The sequence below is a fragment of the Lolium rigidum genome, chromosome 5, assembly GCF_022539505.1.
Source record: "Lolium rigidum isolate FL_2022 chromosome 5, APGP_CSIRO_Lrig_0.1, whole genome shotgun sequence".
In the NCBI taxonomy this organism is placed as follows: Eukaryota; Viridiplantae; Streptophyta; class Magnoliopsida; order Poales; family Poaceae; genus Lolium; species Lolium rigidum.
In genome coordinates this window covers 199076361-199096626 of record NC_061512.1, presented here as the reverse complement: position 1 = coordinate 199096626, position 20266 = coordinate 199076361, and the positions used below count along the sequence as shown (strand labels likewise).

The window sequence follows — 20266 nt, the reverse complement described above, 5'->3', positions numbered from 1 at the left end:
TCTATCTTTGGATTTTCACTAGCTATTGCTACAAGAGAACTAGTGATGGGAAGGACATCCGGGATAGCAACGCAAGTTCAAGACCAAATCACAGTGAGAAGGTATAATATTATCATCATCATTCTTCTTGTATGTTAAAGTAATATTATGAAATTATTCATTTGGTTGCACTTAGTTCATCCTCACTGCCTCGTCATCATTTTTTGTTCCATGGTAGTCTCGACAAGTTAGCTTTGCCTTATGAATGGGATCTTAAGTCCAACAATATAAAGAAGAATTAAAAATCCCTTTTGAGAAAGTCTTAAAGAAAGAAATTTTTTGGGCGTTGAGTAATTGTTTTGTGAGATTTAATATTGGATAACTTGACCCAACGATCTACCATGAGGGACATCTCAGATTTTGTCTATGAGTTGATTGAAGTCTGTAACAACAATGTTATGATGGGCAAAAATTTAACTACTCCATGGGAATTTTTATAAGAAATTTTTTGTACTCATCAAGAGTGTTCCACAAAGTCTATTCAATTTAATACTATTTAAATTTACAACTTGGCATGGTCCAGATTACCAATGAGCGCGAGTTCTCGAGAAACAAGGAAGAGAGTGTGTGTTGGAGAGCCTAGATTTGATTATGAGGCAGAGAACCAAGTTACTCTAATGTTTTATTTTCCTTTTCATGCTCCGACGCGACCTCATTGTATACAACTTGGAATGTTATTGTTTTTTGAATTCTCCATAATAGAGAAGAGAGGCTTTAAGATTTGAAATTCACTTGAGGCAACTCCTCAAAGATGTTGGACCGATGGTGGAGGAGAAGGAATTTTCTGCTCGCCAACTGGGCGCCCAGGAAGGCAGCGGGTACGTGTCAGAGGTAGTGGAAGATAGGTCAGGGCCTACATGGTCCACTGGTCCTATGGAGATGGTGGTGGCCCCACGCGAGACCTCCATTGCCACTCGTAGGGGCTCCTCCTCGGACAGGCCGACAGGCATCACCGCCGCTGCATAGCAAGGCGGCTGCTCATGCGAGGCGTTCACGGGGAGCCTCATTGCCTCTTCATTGTCCATGCCTTTCAGCATGAGAGGGAGCTGGTCCACCGTGCCCGCTTCCTTGCTCCGCCATGTATGCGAGGTGGCCGAGGTAGTCCTCGATGTGGACCCTTTCCTCCTCTCCTAGGATTTGGTCACCACCGATGGCCTCCTCCTCCTTCAATGGCACGAGCAGAGCGGCGTAGTTGTACTCATCCTCAGACCCATTCAAGGTTGCCGAACGAGTCCCACAACAACGAGTTGAGCCGTGCGCAGGGTTGGCGAGGAGGTCGGGCGGGAGAAAGGCCCAACATCGGGCAATCTCATGCCGCTGTTCTCGGCCATGTCGTGGCACCGTCGACATGGGAACCCTCCGGTGGCTAAGGCCGTCGCCAGGGAAGTGGACATCGTTCCACCCAGGAGCGCAATGCTTGCGCTGCTGGTACAGGGCCCCGGGCCACGTCGACGGTGATGGAGACACGGATGTGCGGCTTCCTCTTCTTCGGCGCCGACGACCCGACCTCGTGGTCATTCTTCGGTTTCCTGTGTGGGCATCCCTTGCCCATGGCTGCCTGTTCTGTGGGATATAGAGAGGGATGGCGGTGGAGGAGAGATGGGCTAGATGGTGGCAATTGCGGGGCAAATCCGATGCACTTAAAAGAGACAGGACATGGCTGTTGTCAATGTCGGCGTTTGTTTCCAAGCACGTGCCATTGAAAGCAGCGTAGAAGCCTAGCCGCCGCCCGCCAGTCCTGTTGCTGCCACTGAAGCCGAAGCATGCTACTGATGGCGCCACAGCAACCAGGCACACACAGAAGCAGTGGCGGACACAGAGCCCAGAACATTTACAAAGACCGGGCAAACATGCTTAAAATGCCTGTTTTTCAAATAAAACTGCTATAGGGCGACTGCCCGGGTAGGAGGGATGCTAGATCCGTCCCTACGCAGAAGGGAAGTGATGCGGCCGCGCAGAGAGACGAAGTGATGCAGGCCACTCGCCCATCTCTAGGTGGGCCCGCCCATCTCCAAGTGGGCCCGAGCGAAGACGCTGACAATCACTGCATCGGTGCGGACATGCCAGTCATTTTGTGTCAAGCCGCTAGGTTATGGGTTTTTCCACTTTCTGTCCGCGCGGACCCATTTGTGTCGAACCGCTGGAGATGCCATAAGCCTCAATGGAAGAAACGTCAACCCTCGCCTCTCAAAGAAAAGAAAAATCCTAGCGTCAACGTTTACTTGCACAGGTATCCAAGAAATAGCTCGTTTACTTACACACACAAATCAGGGATCAAAGATACGTTGGCACGCCACCGCCCTTGTGTATCTTTATTCCTTTTTCTAAGAGCAATAATTCACTGATCTAGACACAACTCCGCTTGAAATTCCCTTGCGTATCTGGATGATGTTTGTATATATAAAGCAGGGCTGAATGCCTTATATTTAAAAACAACTCCGCTTGAAATTCCCAGCACTTTCGCTGCAAACGGACAGCAAAAGTGTAGTGAAGGAGGAACAGACAGACAAGCTCGAAGAAACAAGTGACCTCTAAATCTTGCAAGTTGCAACTCTCAGTTTGACCATGGACACCATTGTTAAGAAGCAAAGTGCTCAACAAGTATAACCCTATATAAGTGGGTGCGATGCTCCATGTAATGGAGAAAGTACCACTTATGGAGGGAGTACCTAGAGCCATCCTCCTCTTGCTACTCATTGTCGATTTCGGCGCAGCTCAAAATACCACCCGCAAAGCAACTGAAATCCATGTCGGACTAATCCTCAATCTGGACTCACTGGTGGGGAAGGTTGCACGAACCAGTGTTTCATTGGCCGTCGAGGATTTCTATGCAACCCATCCGAACTACAGCACAAAGCTTGTTCTCCACATTAGGGATTCCATGGCCAGTGATGTCCAGGCTGCATCAGCAGGTATGTGTTCTACAGTATGTCACGTTGTATAGATTCTGGTAAACCGAATGTTAAAACCATACGACGTATACAGAAAGCCGAGGTTTATTTTCAATTTGTAAAACCATACTTGAGTGTCAAATTTCTCCAAATGGGTCCAATGAAACAATCCCCTTTGAAAAATATGGCCTGAAATAAAAAAAGATGCTGTCAAGTTCTCCCACTCTCTACAATTTTGGCAATAAGCAAAAGCTAGAAAGACACCGTTTATAATAAAGCTATGAAATAAGTATTATCAAAACTTCCAAAAGCCAGTGCTAAAATTATAATAGAAATATAAAAATACAGTCTACTCAAAATATTCCCCTCCAAATCGACTAGCGTAGTTAGAAATACAAGACATTCTAGTTAACTAAAGTGTCACAACTCACAACCTTGGTAATTTGTTATGACTGGATGGGTTAATATTTCTGCCTTTTTGGGCTTGTATCTCGTATTGAGAATACAATCTGCTGGTAAACATCTCTTTATAGTCTCCCCAAAAATTATCTTTGTAGTGTGACCACTATAATTCCAATATATTTAACAAACAGCAGGGATCTTCCTTGATGTGTTCCCTAGAAAAAGGGTAAATATAAGTAATGTATTTTCATGCAGATGTGTGTTGTATCAAGCATTTACTTTTTGTAGCATTACTCAACTATTAGTTATGTCAAGTGATCATAGAGGGAAAAAATTAAGTTGTCATAAAAATTTGTAGTCTAAATTATAGCCTTAACTAAACAAAACTGGAAGGTTGAAGTTCGCACCTTTTTCCAATCTTGGAAAAACTGGTTATGATGCTGAGCACTGCATATTATTCCACTGATATTATATTGATCGACGCTATCCTTTTTGCTCCCTACCAAAAGCTATTGAATTATTGGGGAATTACAAAGTGCAAGCCATCATTGGTCCCCAGAAATCATCAGAAGCTGTATTCATATCGAAAATTGCAAATATAACCCAAGTCCCCACAGTATCCTTCACAGCAACAAGCTCCTCTCTCACTTCTGATAGTATGCCATATTTTGTGCGTGCAACAATGAACGACTCAGCTCAGGTGAAAAGCATTGCCTCACTTATGCAAGCCTATGGATGGAGAGAAGCAGTGCTAGTATATGACGATACTGACTATGGGAGAGGCATTCTACCATACCTCAGTGATGCCCTTCAAGAAAATGATATACGTGTTCCATATCGCTGTGTCATCCCTTTGTCAGCAACAAGTGAAAACATAATGCAAGAACTCTATAAGTTGATAAAAATGCAAACAAGGGTATTTATTGTTCATATGTCATCCACTATGACTTCCCTTCTCTTTACAAAGGCAAAAGAGGTAGGGATGATGAACAAAGGATTTGTGTGGATTATCACAGATGGGGTAGCAAACATACTCGACTCTCTGAATCCGAGTGTTATTGAGGCAATGAATGGTGTACTAGGAGTAAGGTATCATGTCCCTATATCAAAAGATCTTGATAACTTCTCCATAAGGTGGAGCAGAAAGTACCAAAGGGATAACCCAGATGAATCACCCTTTAATAAGTTAAGCATTGTTGGTTTATGGGGATATGATGCGGCATGGGCATTAGCACAGGCAGCGGAAAAGGTTGGAATATCCAGTACAAAAAATAAGCGGACATGGTCCAACAAAAACTTCACATGCTTGGATTCTATGGTTAATTTTCCAAATGGTCATGAACTCTTAACATCAATTGTACAAAACAAGTTCAGAGGTTTAAGTGGTGACTTCGACCTAACAGACAGGCAGCAGCTTAAAGTTTCCGTGTTCCAAATAATTAATGTGGTTGGGAGAGGTTGGAGAGAAATAGGATTTTGGACTGTGGAAAGTGGACTTTCCCGGCAGTTAAATCAAAATGACTTGAAAATAACAGGATCAGCATCAATGCCTGATCTGAATCCTGTAATTTGGCCAGGAGAGTCAACTGAAATACCAAGGGGCTGGGAAATTCCTACAATTGATAAGAAGCTTAGAGTCGGTGTGCTCACAAGTGGATATCCACAGTATATAAGAACACTAAAAGATCCTGTGACAAATGCAACAAGCGCAAGCGGCCTTTCAATTGATATATTCGAGGAGGCGGTTAAGAGGCTACCTTTTGCACTTACTTATGAATATGTAGCATTTGGCACAGATGATACAGCAAGTCCGGGGAGCTACAACGATTTTGTTTACCAAGTCTATCTTCAGGTAAGAAATACTTCATGGAAGATGTAGCTCCCCCCAAATAAATCTTCCATGTGAATAAACTAGAAGCTAGCATTTCACAGTTAACAAAAGGCTGACTATCCTTTTTTTCTCAAAGCAAACCAAAAGTCTATTGCATGCTAAAATATTGCATTTTGTTAAACAATTGAACTTCTAATATCTAATCATTCATAAAAGCTAAATACTCATTTTATTTCCAAATATTTAAAGCTGACTAATGTTAATGCCATCGCAGAAAATCGACATAGCGGTTGGAGATATCACTGTAAGATACAATAGAACATTGTACGTCGACTTCACTATACCATACACAGAATCCGGAGTAGTGCTGCTTGTTCCAGTCAAGGAAGACATGATAAACAATATGTGGATTTTCTTGAAACCACTAAGCACTGGAATGTGGTTTGGCAGCATCATTTTATTTATGTACACGGGACTTGTTGTTTGGCTGCTGGAGTATCTAAATGGCAATAAACATGTGCATGCTCCCTTTTCACTCAAACAACTGGGGATTACAATATTTTTCTCCATTTTTGAAGAGAGTGAGTAAATATTACTGTTTCAAGATATTTTTAGAAGTTATAACAAATATTTCAGTTGCATAGAAAAATTGTATGCTAAACTGTATTAAAATAAGAAGAAGCACCAAAATGTTCCTGCAAGAAAGATTCTACATTGATCTGACCAAACTGCACTCTATAAGTTTTAGGGAAGGAAAAGATCATCTCTAGGACTCTTATTTATTTGAATTCATCTTGAATTTGATCCCAAAATAAGAAGTTATATCTATATAATTAACAATTCTTAACAAATGTAATATTAAGTACCAGAAAGGGAAATACATAATTCTTGTTTAATCTGCTGAAAAAGCGTTTAAGTATGTTCTTCATAGTTGCACTTCACTGAATAAAAAATCAATCTCAATATTTTCCGCTGCTTGCATCAGTTCAAAAATTGATGATAAGACTTGCATTAATCATCTAAAGAAATAGATATAACATCTATGCTTTCCAGCAAGTCTAAAATAGCGTGCATTGCAGTATCCCAGCTTTCAAATTTGTTTAGCGCCTTTACAATACCTTTATTGATATTTCTGCAGAGGAGAAGCTGGAACGCTTTCTATCAAGAATTGTTCTACTTGTATGGATGTTTGTTCTTCTGGTACTTACATCAAGTTATACAGCAAGCTTTGCATCAATGCTAACTGTACAGAAGCTTTCACCGACAGTGACTGATGTTCTTCAACTCCAGAAGAGAGGAGAATATGTAGGGTTCCACCGTGGTTCCTATATAGAGGGTCTACTGGTGGATATTGGTTTCGAAAGATCAAAGATCAGACCCTATGATACACCTGACGATTTCTATGTTGCTCTTTCGAAAGGAAGCAAAAATGGTGGCATTTCTGCGCTTGTACATGAAGCCCCATATATCAAATTGTTTCTTGCAAATTACAGCAAAGGTTACACAATGGTGGGACCTATTTACAAGAGTGTGGGATTTGCATTTGTAAGTTCAACTACACCTACTACGACGTTTAGTTTTATTCCCTTAAAAAATGAAAAAAAAACACTATATAGTATATACTCTAGTCTGATTCTAAAAAAGAGTGACTTAATTTTCACGATTTTTTTTAAATTAAGTTCAAAATAATTACATCACCGCACAACACAACAATCACAAACTAAGCTTGAAAGCAAACCTAGCCCCTATGGTCAGTTTACTGGATCTTTGTACTATTTATGCAACTTTAAATATGATTATTATATGGTATGGTGCTGTTATTGACCAACTTTCATAGTGTCATGTTAGCTAAGACTGTCCAGTCCTATTAGAAATTTTACTTTTCAAGCCTTTATTGGGTCAGATATTACGATGTGGTGAATTCTTTATATGCTAACATGTGCAAACTTATAACAATTATCTCTTTCGTGATTAGGCTCTTCCCAAGCAATCTCCACTACGTGCTGAAATATCGAAGGCAATACTCAACATAACAGGAGAAAGAATCAATGAAATTGAGAAAAAATGGATAAGTAATGGTAGCCATCAAAATGAGGATAAAATTGCTGGTTCAGGCGCTATCACTTTTGGAAGTTTTGGCGGATTATTCCTCCTAACTGGGATTGTGACAACCTGCTCCCTTTTTGTAGCCATGCTGATGAAACGCTGCAAAGAAAACCAGCAAATTGCAGGGAGCAGAGGAGATGACCAAAATGCATGCGCACATGGGCAACAAGAAGAAACAGGAGATTTAGTAGAAGAGAAAGGAGAGCAGAATAGTGATGATAATGGAAACTGCAGTGACCTAGAGAACCAAACAACATTGCCAGTGCCTCCCATTTCGAACGCAAACAGTGATCAGCTACCAGACAATAAGAACAACAATACAGGCTGTAGATGCACACAAACGAACAAGGCAACATCACTGGCTCATACTAGTTAACTGATCATTCACAGGGGAGACAAAAGTGGTATGTCATTAAGTCGCTCAAGTTAGTTCCGGGCTGAACAGAGTTCGCCTTTCAAGCTCAACGATCCACAACTAGCTGCAGGGGAAGACGGCCTGGCTGAGCTTTGGTATGTGAATTTGCTACGCGTGCAAAATCAAGTAACCTGTCAGTTTCCATATGCTTCAGCCTTTCAGGAAACCCTCTGTCAAACAGTTGAAAAGCTAACCAGTCTCATGTATTTTAGCACCTTGGAAAAGGCAAAGTTCACCATGTACTAGCCTATATATATACTCCTTCAGTAAGATCGTGCCTTTGATGCTTTCCGTTTGAATTCCACTTTTTTCACATTACAGAAGAATCATCTACACCAGAGCATCCGTAGTTGATTAACTTGATTTTAACGATCAGTTCCAACAAATTAAACTATAGCGTTCCACGAGATTCCACTAATTTGACCAAAACATTTGCGAGCGCGTACAATAGAGGATCGAACTCGAATGCCCAAACCGGAAGCAATAGTTCACCTGGGAGGAAGTTTGCACTACGCATAACTTATGTTGGTTATCGAGTCTCGTCATACCTCGCCGGTTGCCGTCAGGCTCGCCGCGTGCTGGATGGGTCCTCCCTCCGTCGCGATAGTGGGTGGGCGAGCGCCGAGGATTCGTTGCAGCGGCAGGCGGGGTAGGGCTGGGCAGACACCGAGCTCGATTGTAGCGGAGGAGCAAGGTGGACGATACTCGTCAGTTTGGGCTGTCGCGTAGCACCTCCGACAATCCAGTAATCCACCTAGCTACTGAAACTGGCATCAATTTTTTTTAAAAAAAAAAAAATCAGCCTGGCATCAACTTTGGTATGGCAACAAATATTTTTAAACATAAGGCCTTAGCCCTGCGTTAAATTAATAATGCCACAACGGCAGATGCAACGTGCATATTACAAACAGCTTACAACATGAACACAAGCAAGCTAAGGATACACAAAAAACACACAGCTTGAGCCACCTAGCACTATCCGACGCTGAGAGAGACCAGAGGGCTGCATGGTCAAGAGAGAAGCAACCAGGGACGAGTCGTCGTCTACACCAACAGGCAACGGGCTCAAAACTTCATCGACTTCGCCTCCGGAAAGGACCCCTGTCCCTCGCCCTGGATCGAAAGGACGCCGTACCGTCGGGAGGCAAAGAAGTTCCCCCAAGAACACAATGAAGCAGGGAGCAAAGTCACCTAGGCCAGCCATCATAGACGCCCAGGGAGCTACGCCGAGAACAGCACCACCACAGGCACCACCGAAGCACCAGACGAAGCTGTCGGATGAAGACGCACCAACGAGAAGCGACCGGAGTCACCATGGCCACCTCCAAGCGTCACTGTTCGACCAACACCGCTGCAGGACCCCAGACGGCGCCTTCAGGAAGGAGAGCGACGTCGCAACGCCGCCGTCGTCCACACGGGGAACCAGGGGATTTCGCCCCATCAGAGGCATGGTGGTGCAGAGAGGTAGGTACCTCAACGAGGCCTTCAAGAAGGGGAACGACGCTGGCAGCGTCGTCCTCGTCGTGGCCAGCAACGACCAAGGGTTTCCCCCGATACCATGTCCCCAACACCAACCCGCCTGCCCATCCACAGGATCCGGCGAGCAAGGCTGCCAGGCCCGAGATCGAGCAGGGGGATGAACAGATCAAGCAAGGAGAAGACTTCACCTTGGGATCTGGAGCAGGAGCCGGCGAGCAGCCCAGCGCCGCCGCGACCTTCAACCGCCGCCTCCGCGCCGCCCGCACGGCCGGGAGGAAGAAGATACCACGCCACGGCTGCCGCCCGCCGCAGGGCCGACACCGTCCATGCCACCCGGGGCCGCCGCCCCGGAGAACCTGGTCCCAACCAGGGCAGCCACTCACAGCGCCCCACCGCCTCCCACCACCACCCAACGCCGGCGAGGCCGAGCTGGAAAGGGGGCACGGCGGGCAGAGAGCCACCTGACAGCACCGGAGAGGACCAACCTCCCCGCGGCCGCCTGCCTCAATACGACCATGGAGAGGTTCCGCGCACGGATCCCCGCCGCCCCCATCCTAGGCGCTGCTGGTCTTCGCCGGCAGCCGCCTCAGGGGACGGCGAGGGAGGGGGGAGCAAGACGGGGAGGCGGCGGCGGCGGGGGGTTAGGGTTTCGCCCCTCCCGTCGCCTTAGAGGAGACGACGCGAGGGGTACCGATTCGAGGGGTACCCGGCGGTCGTTATGGCAACAAATATACTCCTCGCAACGAAGTCATTACGCTTGGGTTTTTTAATGGAGCGCCTTATGCTTGTTTTAGCTATGTGGAATGAAAAAAAAAAGGCAGGAGAGACGGAAGCTGGATTTTTTAAACATAAGGTTATAGCCCTACCTTAAATTAATAAGGCCGTTACCGAGAGATACAAAGTGCTGAAGATCAGCTAACAGGGACCAAAGAACAACCAGCAAACAAAAGAAAAGGAATGAAAAAACAGCTAGAGCTTTGAATCCATTGTCCCGCCTTGCCGTCCAGCTGAAGAAGACGCAAAGTTGGAGAAGAAGGGCGTCCTTGAGGTATTCACCCTCGCCAACCTCCAGAGGCCACCCCAAGCCACAATAACATATGTTTCCACCTCTGAAGAAAGCTCCCTGCTTTCTCGCCCCGGACCAGAGGGCGCCGCACCTGTCAAAAGGTAGAGAGCTCTCCCTGGGCACGCATGGGTATTGTACACTTGCCGCCAGAGGAGAAGGCTCCGCGCAATCGCCTCGCCATGCCGCCATCCACAGACTTCACCGTCGCCTGCAGCATCAACCGCCACACACGAGACCAAGCTGCCGGGAGAAGACAGCGAAGATGCGGTGAGACCAGAACCAGCTACCTACCATCCACCGCCGAGCACATCCACCAACCCCACTATCTCAAGGTGGCGCCTTCAACAAGGGAACGGCGCCGGAGCGCCGCCGCCGCCCAAACCAAAGCTTTGGGTTTTCACCCGAGATAGGTAGGTCATGGAGGAAGGGAATAGACCTCGATGTCACCTTCAAAAAGGAGATCAGCGCCGGCAGCATCGTCGATGTCGTGGCCGCCACCGTCGGCCAAGAGTTTTCCCCAGTCCAGAGCCCTTCTCCAGTTCGCATCCACCAACCACCAGATCTAGATCCGTGGCCGGGGAGGTGAGACGGGCACACAGGGAGGAGGAGAAATCTTCACCTAATGTCAAAGGCCCAACGGGGTGGCCTCCGCACATCGCCGACGCCCACCACCCCCTCACCGCCCACACGGCCGAGAGCCACGGTTAGAAGCACCGGATGCCCGCCACCCGACACCAGGTCGACGCCGTCTCCGCCATCCAGGGCTGCCGCCCTTGCTACCGTGGTCCCAGACCTGGACGAGGAGCAGCACCTCACGGCCACCCAAGCACCGGCGAGGCCGAGGTGAGGGAGGGAGAGGAGGGCCGCCTCGTCGCCAGATGCCGGGGCCATCCCCCAGCGAGGAGGCCTGCCTCCATTCCGCCGCACCAGGGGACCCGCGAGCAGATCCCCGCCGCCCCCATCACCGACTGTGCCAGGCTTCGCCGGCGGCAGCCTCAGGGGACGGCGAGGGGAGGGGAGAGGGGTGGGGGAGGCGGTGGCGGGGGGGGGGGGGTTAGGGTTTCCGCCCCCGAGTCGCCTAGAGGAGACGACCCGAGGGGTGACGGAAGCTGGATAGTACCAAATTGTACGAAGCAACCAAAAATCATGTCTTCAGCTTTGCTATTTCCTCCAAGAAGTTCTGACCCGGCAATGTGATCTCAGCAACTCATCAACGTCAGCTGGAGGAACATGCATGGTGCTATGATGAAATGATGCTTGTATCTCGTGTGTTGTTCCCTTTATGTAAAAAAAATCTCGTGAGTGTTAACAACAACAAAAAGTGGTTACATCCATTTCATGCGTGGCGGTGATTCAGCAGTTCCAAAACCCACCTACGCCAACTACTTCTCCTCAACAACAAGGCGTCCGACGGCATAAGCAATTAGCGTTGTAACGTTTTGTTCCTGCTCCTCTCTCCCAGGCGGCGGCGGCCAGATCCCATCTCCACCGGCGTGAGCTCTGGGCCCCTCTCCCTCCGCTTGCCGCTCCGGTGGCAGGAGGGGGAGGGGACCTCGTTCCTCCTCCGTTTTGTAGTTTGGGCTTGTCTGCTGTGGTGCGTCGTTGGGGTGGTGGGAGCGGCGCCCGGGCAGATAAATCTGCCTCAACTCCACTCCCACACCGGCGGCGACCTTCACGGCGGCGTCTCGGAGTTGTTGGCAATGTGTGCTTGTCGATCTTTCAGGTCGGTACCTTGGTTTTCTAGCCGTTCTTCAGATCTGGCGAGATTTGTTTCTCGACGTGTCACAGGCGTTTGTCGTTGTCCACAACGGCGCTGGGGACCGGGGCGAGGTGGTTCTTCTGGAGCGAATATGTTGGTCCGGAGGTGGTGGATATGCCGTTCTTCTCCGACTTCGTCGATGGGAGGCGGCGTATCTTGGTCCAAGACAGCACGGGGACGTCCCCCGGTCGACGTGCCACAGCGACATGTGCCTCGCTGCTTACAGCAGGCCTGTTCATCGACTCACAAAGCCTCGTTGGCGATGGTGCTCTTTTGGATCTTGCAATGGTTGAGGCTCGGCGTCTCTTCTTGCGTTCGTCTCGGCGGCGTTGGAATTGGACGGTGGCCGCTGGCTACGGTGGTTGCAGGAAACCCTAGGGATCGTTTTGTATTTCTCGATCCTTTAGGATTTTATCTGCAAATTCAGGATAATCATTTTATCCCGGTTTGTCTTTTAGTTTCCACATGTGTTGCTTCATGTAACTTGATTTTCGATTAATGAAATATGTGGTTGCTCTCAAAAAAAAAAAAACTACTTCTCCTCAATGTAACTGGTTTGACTTATGACTCCCATCCGATCCAATTATCAATATCTTCACAGTTTTATTTAGAAAATAGAGCGATGAAAGGAGATTCCAATTCATAAATCAACAACCAAACCTGCCACCGAGAGAAGGGTTCGGTCAAGATGCAAGAGTTCTTCAAGAAAAAAGGGAGAAATACTTACACTTTCTTGTTTTAGACAAGTTATATAAGGAGATGGACAAAAGTACTTCATAAAAGGGGACAAACCATCTGACCTCGGCACTCCTTGCTTCTCGCATCAACAAGAGGGAAATAAGTCATAGTGTTGACTGAGATCGGGCTGTAGGACTTTCTCTCCAAAGTTAAGTATGTACATTGCGCTGAGAAGTGAGAACAACTAATATCAAATGCCAGTTGAGATAATGAATATGGCATTGAGGCCAATTTACTAATGAAGTCAAGTCAACCATCACATGTGCCAGCAGAAAACGCGTGCAATCAAAGTCTTTGACTGCGTTTTGAGAAAATAACTTGTACTGCAATCTCTCCATCATCCAGTAGAAGGCAAATGAATTTAAACTAACGTTACATTTTCTAAAAGGGATAAAAAAGTATTAGGTAACATATTAGTTAATTACTCAGAGTCTCAGATGCTGACTATAGCTCAGCAAGAGACAACTAAAAAAGTCTATGAGCATAATGGGTGCGAAAAGGGTCTGCAAACCTCATTGCTTGGAAGATGGAGATCACGCGTAGTCATCTTACTCCTCTTGGTGCCAATTACAGAAAACAAAACCTCCGCTGAGAGGAGGGATCAGTCAAGAAGCAAGAGTTCTTGAGCATTGAGCTCGCTGCTGCATCGGTTTCCTAACCCTTAGGTATTGCATTTTAATCTTGGGGTGTTGGTCGGTCTTCATGCTTGTACGTAAACCTTCTCAAAAAAGGAGACAGTACGAGTTCTTTTTAGAAAACTGGTCATCACTAATTACACTTCATTGTTCTATACAAGGGTCCAGTTATCTATATGCAGAAGGACAAAAGTACTTCATAATAGGGGGTAAACCATCTGACCTCAGTGTTCCTTGCCTCTTGGATTAAAAAAGTAATAGTGGTGACATCTGGCCGTAGGAGTTAGGACCTCTCCCAAGTTGAACATGGGCACAAATTATATGGGATGTCAGTTGGCATATAAATATCACATTGAGCCAATCGTAACCACATAGAACATTTCACTAATACTTTCAAGTCAAACATCACACAGACCATCTCACTAGTACAATGATGTCAACCATCAAAAAGACGTGTGGTGGAAGCCTCTGACTTACTCTGAGAAAAATAAGTAGCAATGAGATCATTCAAGAATCCAACAGGCGCCAAATGAATGTCAACTGAAGTTACATTTTTAATGGGATCAACTAGCATTAGTTAGCATAGCTAATTACTGGGAACAGGTCCTGATCACCTCCTCAAAAGTCTATATAACTGAACACAATGGATGCAGGAACGGTCTGCGAACCTCATGGCTTGGAAGATGGAGATCCCGCATAGAGTCCTCCTGCTCCTCTTGCTGACAATTAGCTTCGCTATTGCCCAAAATGATCCTACAGAAGAAGTACAGGAATTCCATGTTGGTGTTATCCTGGACTTGGGATCCATGGTTGGCAAAATAGCACGGACCAGCATTTCATTGGCTATGGAGGACTTCTATGCTGTTCATCAGAACTATAGCACCAAGATAGTCCTCCACATCAGGGATTCCATGAGCGATGACGTCCAAGCTGCGTCCGAAGGTACATGTTCTGAACTCTTGTCACAGTTCACTGCATCGGCTTATTCTGCTATGATGCTGAAAATGCACTAGTTGAACACTCCATTCCTAAGCTGTGCATCTTAGGAACAAGTGTTTATGGGTGGACCAACATGGGAAAGAGCTCTAACTACACACACAATGTTTGCATTATTATGACATGAAACCTGATGCACTAAAAGCAAAATAGAAACAGAAAGTTACACAAAACCACAATACACCTAGAAATCAGGAAACTACCTGCTTTAGCAACTCTAGGTTACATTTGAGAAGTACATGCAGTGGAAGCCTCTGACTGGCTCTGAGAAAAGAAGAATTTTAGCATACTGTTAGATGAGATTCTGGGTCTCTGAGATGACTGGAAAAAATTGTACTCCCTCCGGTTCATATTAATTGACTCTAATATGGATATATCGGAGGGAGTAGTAAAGCTGAGAGTAGTAAAAGTAAAATAATGCTGGATCTTTTTTATCAATTCATGAGACCACAGAGGAGTGACAAGCAATTCATATGTGCACCAAAAAATAATATTTCGTAGCCATCAGGAGAGCAATACAAAATACAATATGAGATAAATTGTAATAATTTGGAACCAGTCAACTATTAATGTAGTTAATCTCCTATTTCTCTCTTCTACACTGAATTCATATCGGTAAGTGGCAGCATTTCTGAAATTATTTGCATGAGTGCAACTTGTTGACATCATCATCTTATGTTCTTGCATTGTCTTACACATTATATTATCAGGTTCCACATCACTATTTGAGATTTATGCATATTGTGAATTTTATTCAACGTACGATCTTCATCTAAAGCATGTATCACTATACAAATTGTGCAGCTATTGACCTACTGGAAAATTACAATGTAGAAGCCATCATCGGTCCTCAGAAATCTTCACAAGCTATATTTATCTCAAAACTTGGAAATATGAGTCATGTCCCAGTCATATCCTTCACGGCAACAAACCCATCTCTATCAACTAGAAGTCTTCCATATTTTGTGCGAGCAACAATAAATGACTCAGCACAGGTGAATTGCATTGCTTCCATAGTTAAAACCTATGGATGGAGAGAGGTGGTGCCTATCTATGAAGACACTGAGTATGGTAGAGGTATCATGCCATACCTTGTTGATCTCCTACATGAAGTCGATGCCCGAATTCCCTACCGGAGTGTGATCCCTGTGTCAGCAACTAGTGAAGAAATTACCCAAGAACTATATAAGTTGATGACAATGCAAACAACAATCTTTGTTGTGCATATGTCAGATACCTTGGCCTCCTCTTCTTCATAAAGGCAAAAGAAGTAGGGATGATGAACAAAGGACATGCATGGATCATGACAGATGGAGTAACCAATCTAATAGATTCGCTGAGTCCTTCTGTCCTAGAATCGTTGAATGGTGCCTTAGGTGTTGAATTTTATGTTCCCAAATCAAGGGAACTTGATGACTTCACCATGAGATGGAATAGGAGGTTTCAAATTGAGAACCCAACCGATCCACCATTGAAATTGAGCATCTTCGGACTGTGGGGCTATGATACAATCTGGGCAGTGGCACAAGCTGCAGCAGAAGTTGGACATGCAAACACTACATTTAAAAACCAGGTGTTGAAAGAAATTCAACAAGCTTGGAAATCTTGGAAACATCTAGTAATGGTCCAATACTGTTGCAAGCAATCCTGCAGAATAAATTTAGAGGTCTCAGTGGCAATTTTGACCTTTCAAATAGGCAGCTGCAAATTTCAAGATTTCGAATAATAAATGTGGTAGGGAACGGATGGAGAGAAATTGGATTCTGGACTGCACAAAGTGGAATCTCGCATCAATTAAATAAAACCAGACTGACAACAGGTGCAACACATTTGGGTTCAGAGCATGATCTAAACCCTGTGATCTGGCCAGGAGAGTCCATAGAAGTACCCCGGGGTTTTCAGGTTCCTGTAAGCGGGAAGAAACTTCAAGTTGGTGTGTGCACAAGTGGATATCCAGAATTTGTACAGGTCAAAAAGGATCACATCACAGGTGCAACTAAAGCAATCGGTCTTTCAGTGGATGTATTCGAAGAGGCAGTTAAGAGACTTCCTTATGCACTCCCTTATGAATATGTACTATTTAGTACCAAGGATGACAGAAGTACCGAAGATTACAATAATTTTGTCTACCAAGTTTATCTTAAGGTATGAAAGATTTCAAGCCCTGTGCATTCCCTACTTGATTTTGTTTAGGCCTTGAAGCATCAAAGCAAACTTTCACATGCCATTTAACATTAGAAGCATGATACCGAATATTTTTATAGAATGATGGTGGATGTTATAGAGTATAGATAATCCTAAAGTTATTCCATGTTGTATTGTACAACCATTTTCATCCTTCTTCACTGCATTCGAGGAGACTGTTCAATATGCTAGTGTCATCATCTACTTGCAGTAGTTGGTTCTCATAACAAACAACCTAAGCATGCCACATGATTTTTTTCCGAGAAAACGTAAAAGCTATGCTGATTTTTTTGTGTGTACAACCAGTTACAACGTAGCAAACTGCCAAACTTTAGATACCAATGGAAACCCCGTGATGCGAGAGTGTGCGACTATATACTGAGTGCTGCCCTCAACTAGTTCTGCATATTCCACTACTGCTACTCTAGTATTTTTAGTAAAAGAATATTGAAGCCGGAAATTCTTTTCTGTCTGCTCAGCTAACGGTTCTTTTTTTTTGCCTTTACAGAAATATGATATAGTAATTGGAGATATAACAATACGGTATAATCGAACATTCTATGCTGACTTCACCCTGCCATACACAGAATCGGGAATAGCAATGATTGTTCCGGTCAGGGATAGCAGAAACAAGAACACATGGATTTTCTTGAAGCCACTAGCACCTGGCATGTGGTCTGGAAGCATTGTATTCTTTATCTACACCGGTGTGGTCGTATTAATATTGGAATTTCTAGGCAATAATGAGAATGTCCGTGGGCCCATTCCCAGACAGTTGGGGATTATGATCTTTTTCTCCATATTTGAAGAGAGTTGAGTACAATTACCACAGTATATCCATTTTCCATGATTGTGCATAAAATACATCATTCAGCTGAGGGGAATTATAATCCTGAATTCCTGATGCAACTAGCACAGCACAATTACTAACAAAAAGGAAATACATACGTATGAAATTTCTCAAAACACATTTGCATTTGCATAGGTTCATTACAATACTGTACTGAATATAACGCTAGATATTTCATATGCACCAAAAGAGGAGAACAAAATAAGTAGCATATACTAAACCATGAAACAGAGCCATGTTCCACCATTGACAATTACTGTGATATGGATGTTGCTGTTTTCAACTTTGGAATAGCACAGAAAAATTCCTCGAAAAAAAAAATAGCACAGAAAAACTAAATCCATTTTCGCAACTTTTTTTGCAGAAGAGCTTGTGCAACGCTTTCTGTCCCGGATAGTTTTGATCATTTGGCTGGTATTTCTGATGGTACTTACATCAAGTTACACTGCAAGCTTGACGTCAATGCTAACCGTGCAACAGCTTCAGCCAACTGTGACAGATGTGCATGAACTATTAAAAAGTGGAGAATATGTAGGATATCATCGTGGTTCGTACGTCAAGGGACTTCTGGAAGAACTCGGTTTTGATAGGTTGAAGATAAAGCCCTATGATTCCCCTGATGATTTTCACAATGCACTTTCTAGAGGAAGCAACAATGGTGGTATTGCTGCCCTCGTGCATGAGGTTCCATACATTAAACTATTTCTGGCAAACCACTGCAAAGGGTACACCATGGTGGGACCAATTTACAAGGCTGCAGGTTTTGGATATGTAAGTTTAACTGCATTACATATGCTTCTTTCCCACTATATCCCTACAGAGAAACTAAATATGAGCTAATCAACTAGATTATCATAAAGAAACTAATGCAAGCTTGCAATCACGTGAAATACGTTTTGAACATCTTAATATTATCCCGAAGACTAGAAATGGTAGAACCTTTGACAATATTGTTAACCTTACATATCCAAAACCTGCAGCCTTGTAAGTTCTTGGTAGTTGGTACATTGGCATCTGGAAGACTAGAAATGCTAGAATATTTGACAATGCTGTTGCTAGTTTAAGTTCTTGATCCTTTTCTTTCAAAAGAGACATTTTCCTTCTTTCTTAGAGAATGAAGGACCAGCTTCAGTCCCCTCTCATTAGCTGGCTAGACATTTTGTAAATCCATTGTGGGCTACGCCCTTTGTACTTGTACATCCCCCCCCCCCCCCCCTCTCTCTCTCCCCCGTGTACGTACTCCTTTCTTTTTTACAAAAGTGTACTGTCAGGGCCTCCCCTACAGTTCTCAGCTCAAAAAACATCATAATATTATCGTGCTATAATAATATAATATACAACAACAACAACAACAACAACAACATCAAAGCCTTTTTCCCAAGCAAGTTGGGGTATGAAAACCAGCAGAAATAAAAGGAAGGCAAAACAAGAACGAGATGAAAAAAAGAGTAAACCGAATATCGTGGTATAATATAACCTACTAAATTATTATGCCTGCTGCCTAATAACATACTGCAAAGAAGTTAAGGTCAAAAAGATTACTAAATGTAGTTTTACTAACGTAGATACTAAGGTCAACTATGTTTGTACAATTATATTTTACTTGCATCAGACAAGGCATAATCCAGATAAGTTAATAAATGGCCATATTTCTTGCTCAGGCATTATCAAAGGGAAGTCCCTTACTTGGCGACATCTCGAAGGCAATCCTCAATGTAACAGGGGGGGATACTATGATTCAAATTGAGAAAAAATGGATTGGAGATCAAAACAACTGCCAGAATGTGGGCCCTGTCACTGGTTCAAGTACACTCACCTTTGCCAACTTCAGGGGACTATTCATCCTTACTGGAGTTGCTTCAAGTTCTTCCATTTTGATAGCACTGATAATTTATTTCTACAAAAAGAAGTACAGGTCAACAAATATTGCATTAGACAATTTGAATCGACCAGAAGACACTGGATTAAGCGATGAAAGCAGTGACCACCAAGAAGGAAATCAAGGAGGAAGAGTTGAAGAAAATGCACAGTTAGCAGGCAGAGAGGAAAATGGGGTAGAAGAACTAACCAGTTTAGAAATGGTATCTGACAAAAAATGACTGATGAGTATAGTTATGTCCAACGATGGGTCAATTATCATTTTCAGCAATGTAACTCTGTAAGTGGAACTCACCTGAAGCTCAGTCTACCTTTTCATCAGCTGTGCTCTCAGTGAGCTCAGCTTAGCTAATATTTTTCCTATGGAGGAGATTAGCAACCCTGAGCTAAATGCCTAACATAGAACTATAGAAGAGGCTTTTGCACCAGGGTTTGAACTTGAAACCAAAGAGGACTGTGAAATCTCATTTTATTTGATTGACTGCCAATCTGATGTTTTGCCCAAGTACACCTTGATTAAACCCTCAGAGGAAAGCTCATCTCCTCAAGAAACAGAAATCTCACCTAACTGGATCTATTTAGCATTTCCAAAATGATCAGTTGAATTTTCTAGTAGGCTCAACTGTGCCATAATTTCCCAATGATCTCTTTCATTTCAACAAGCAATGTACGTACCTGGCAAACGTTTTTGAAAGTGTTATGACCGGTTTGGCCTATAGCAGGAGGAAGCCCATTAGTGGGCCTAAATTAGGGGCTTAGCCCATTTATCTTTATGTCATTAGCCTATATATATCCCTGTAATAGCTACGTGAAAGGACAAGCAATAATCAATCTATTATTGCCAACTCCCTGAGGAGTTGGCGTTCCAAACCCTAGCCGCCGCCTCCCACCTGCGCCGCCTCCCCTCCCTCACGACGGCGGCTGGCCGCCGGCGCCGCCTTCCTCCCCCGCGTTCTGTGCACTTCCACCCCTACAACCTACGTCCCAGGCCCGGTAG

At 44.5% G+C, this 20266-nt stretch overlaps 1 protein-coding gene and 1 pseudogene across 1 annotated transcript; both read left to right on the top strand.

The window, feature by feature from the left end:
* The first annotated feature begins 2695 nt into the window (after positions 1-2695).
* LOC124656927 (glutamate receptor 2.8-like) lies at positions 2696-7645 on the top strand. The gene is made up of 5 exons (XM_047195574.1): positions 2696-2951; positions 3842-5184; positions 5438-5744; positions 6302-6708; positions 7139-7645. The coding sequence occupies exons 1-5, from the start codon at positions 2696-2698 to the stop codon at positions 7643-7645; spliced, it is 2820 nt and encodes a 939-aa protein (XP_047051530.1).
* Positions 7646-14044: 6399 nt separating this feature from the next.
* Positions 14045-19545, top strand: LOC124656925 (annotated as a pseudogene).
* Positions 19546-20266: the final 721 nt, after the last annotated feature.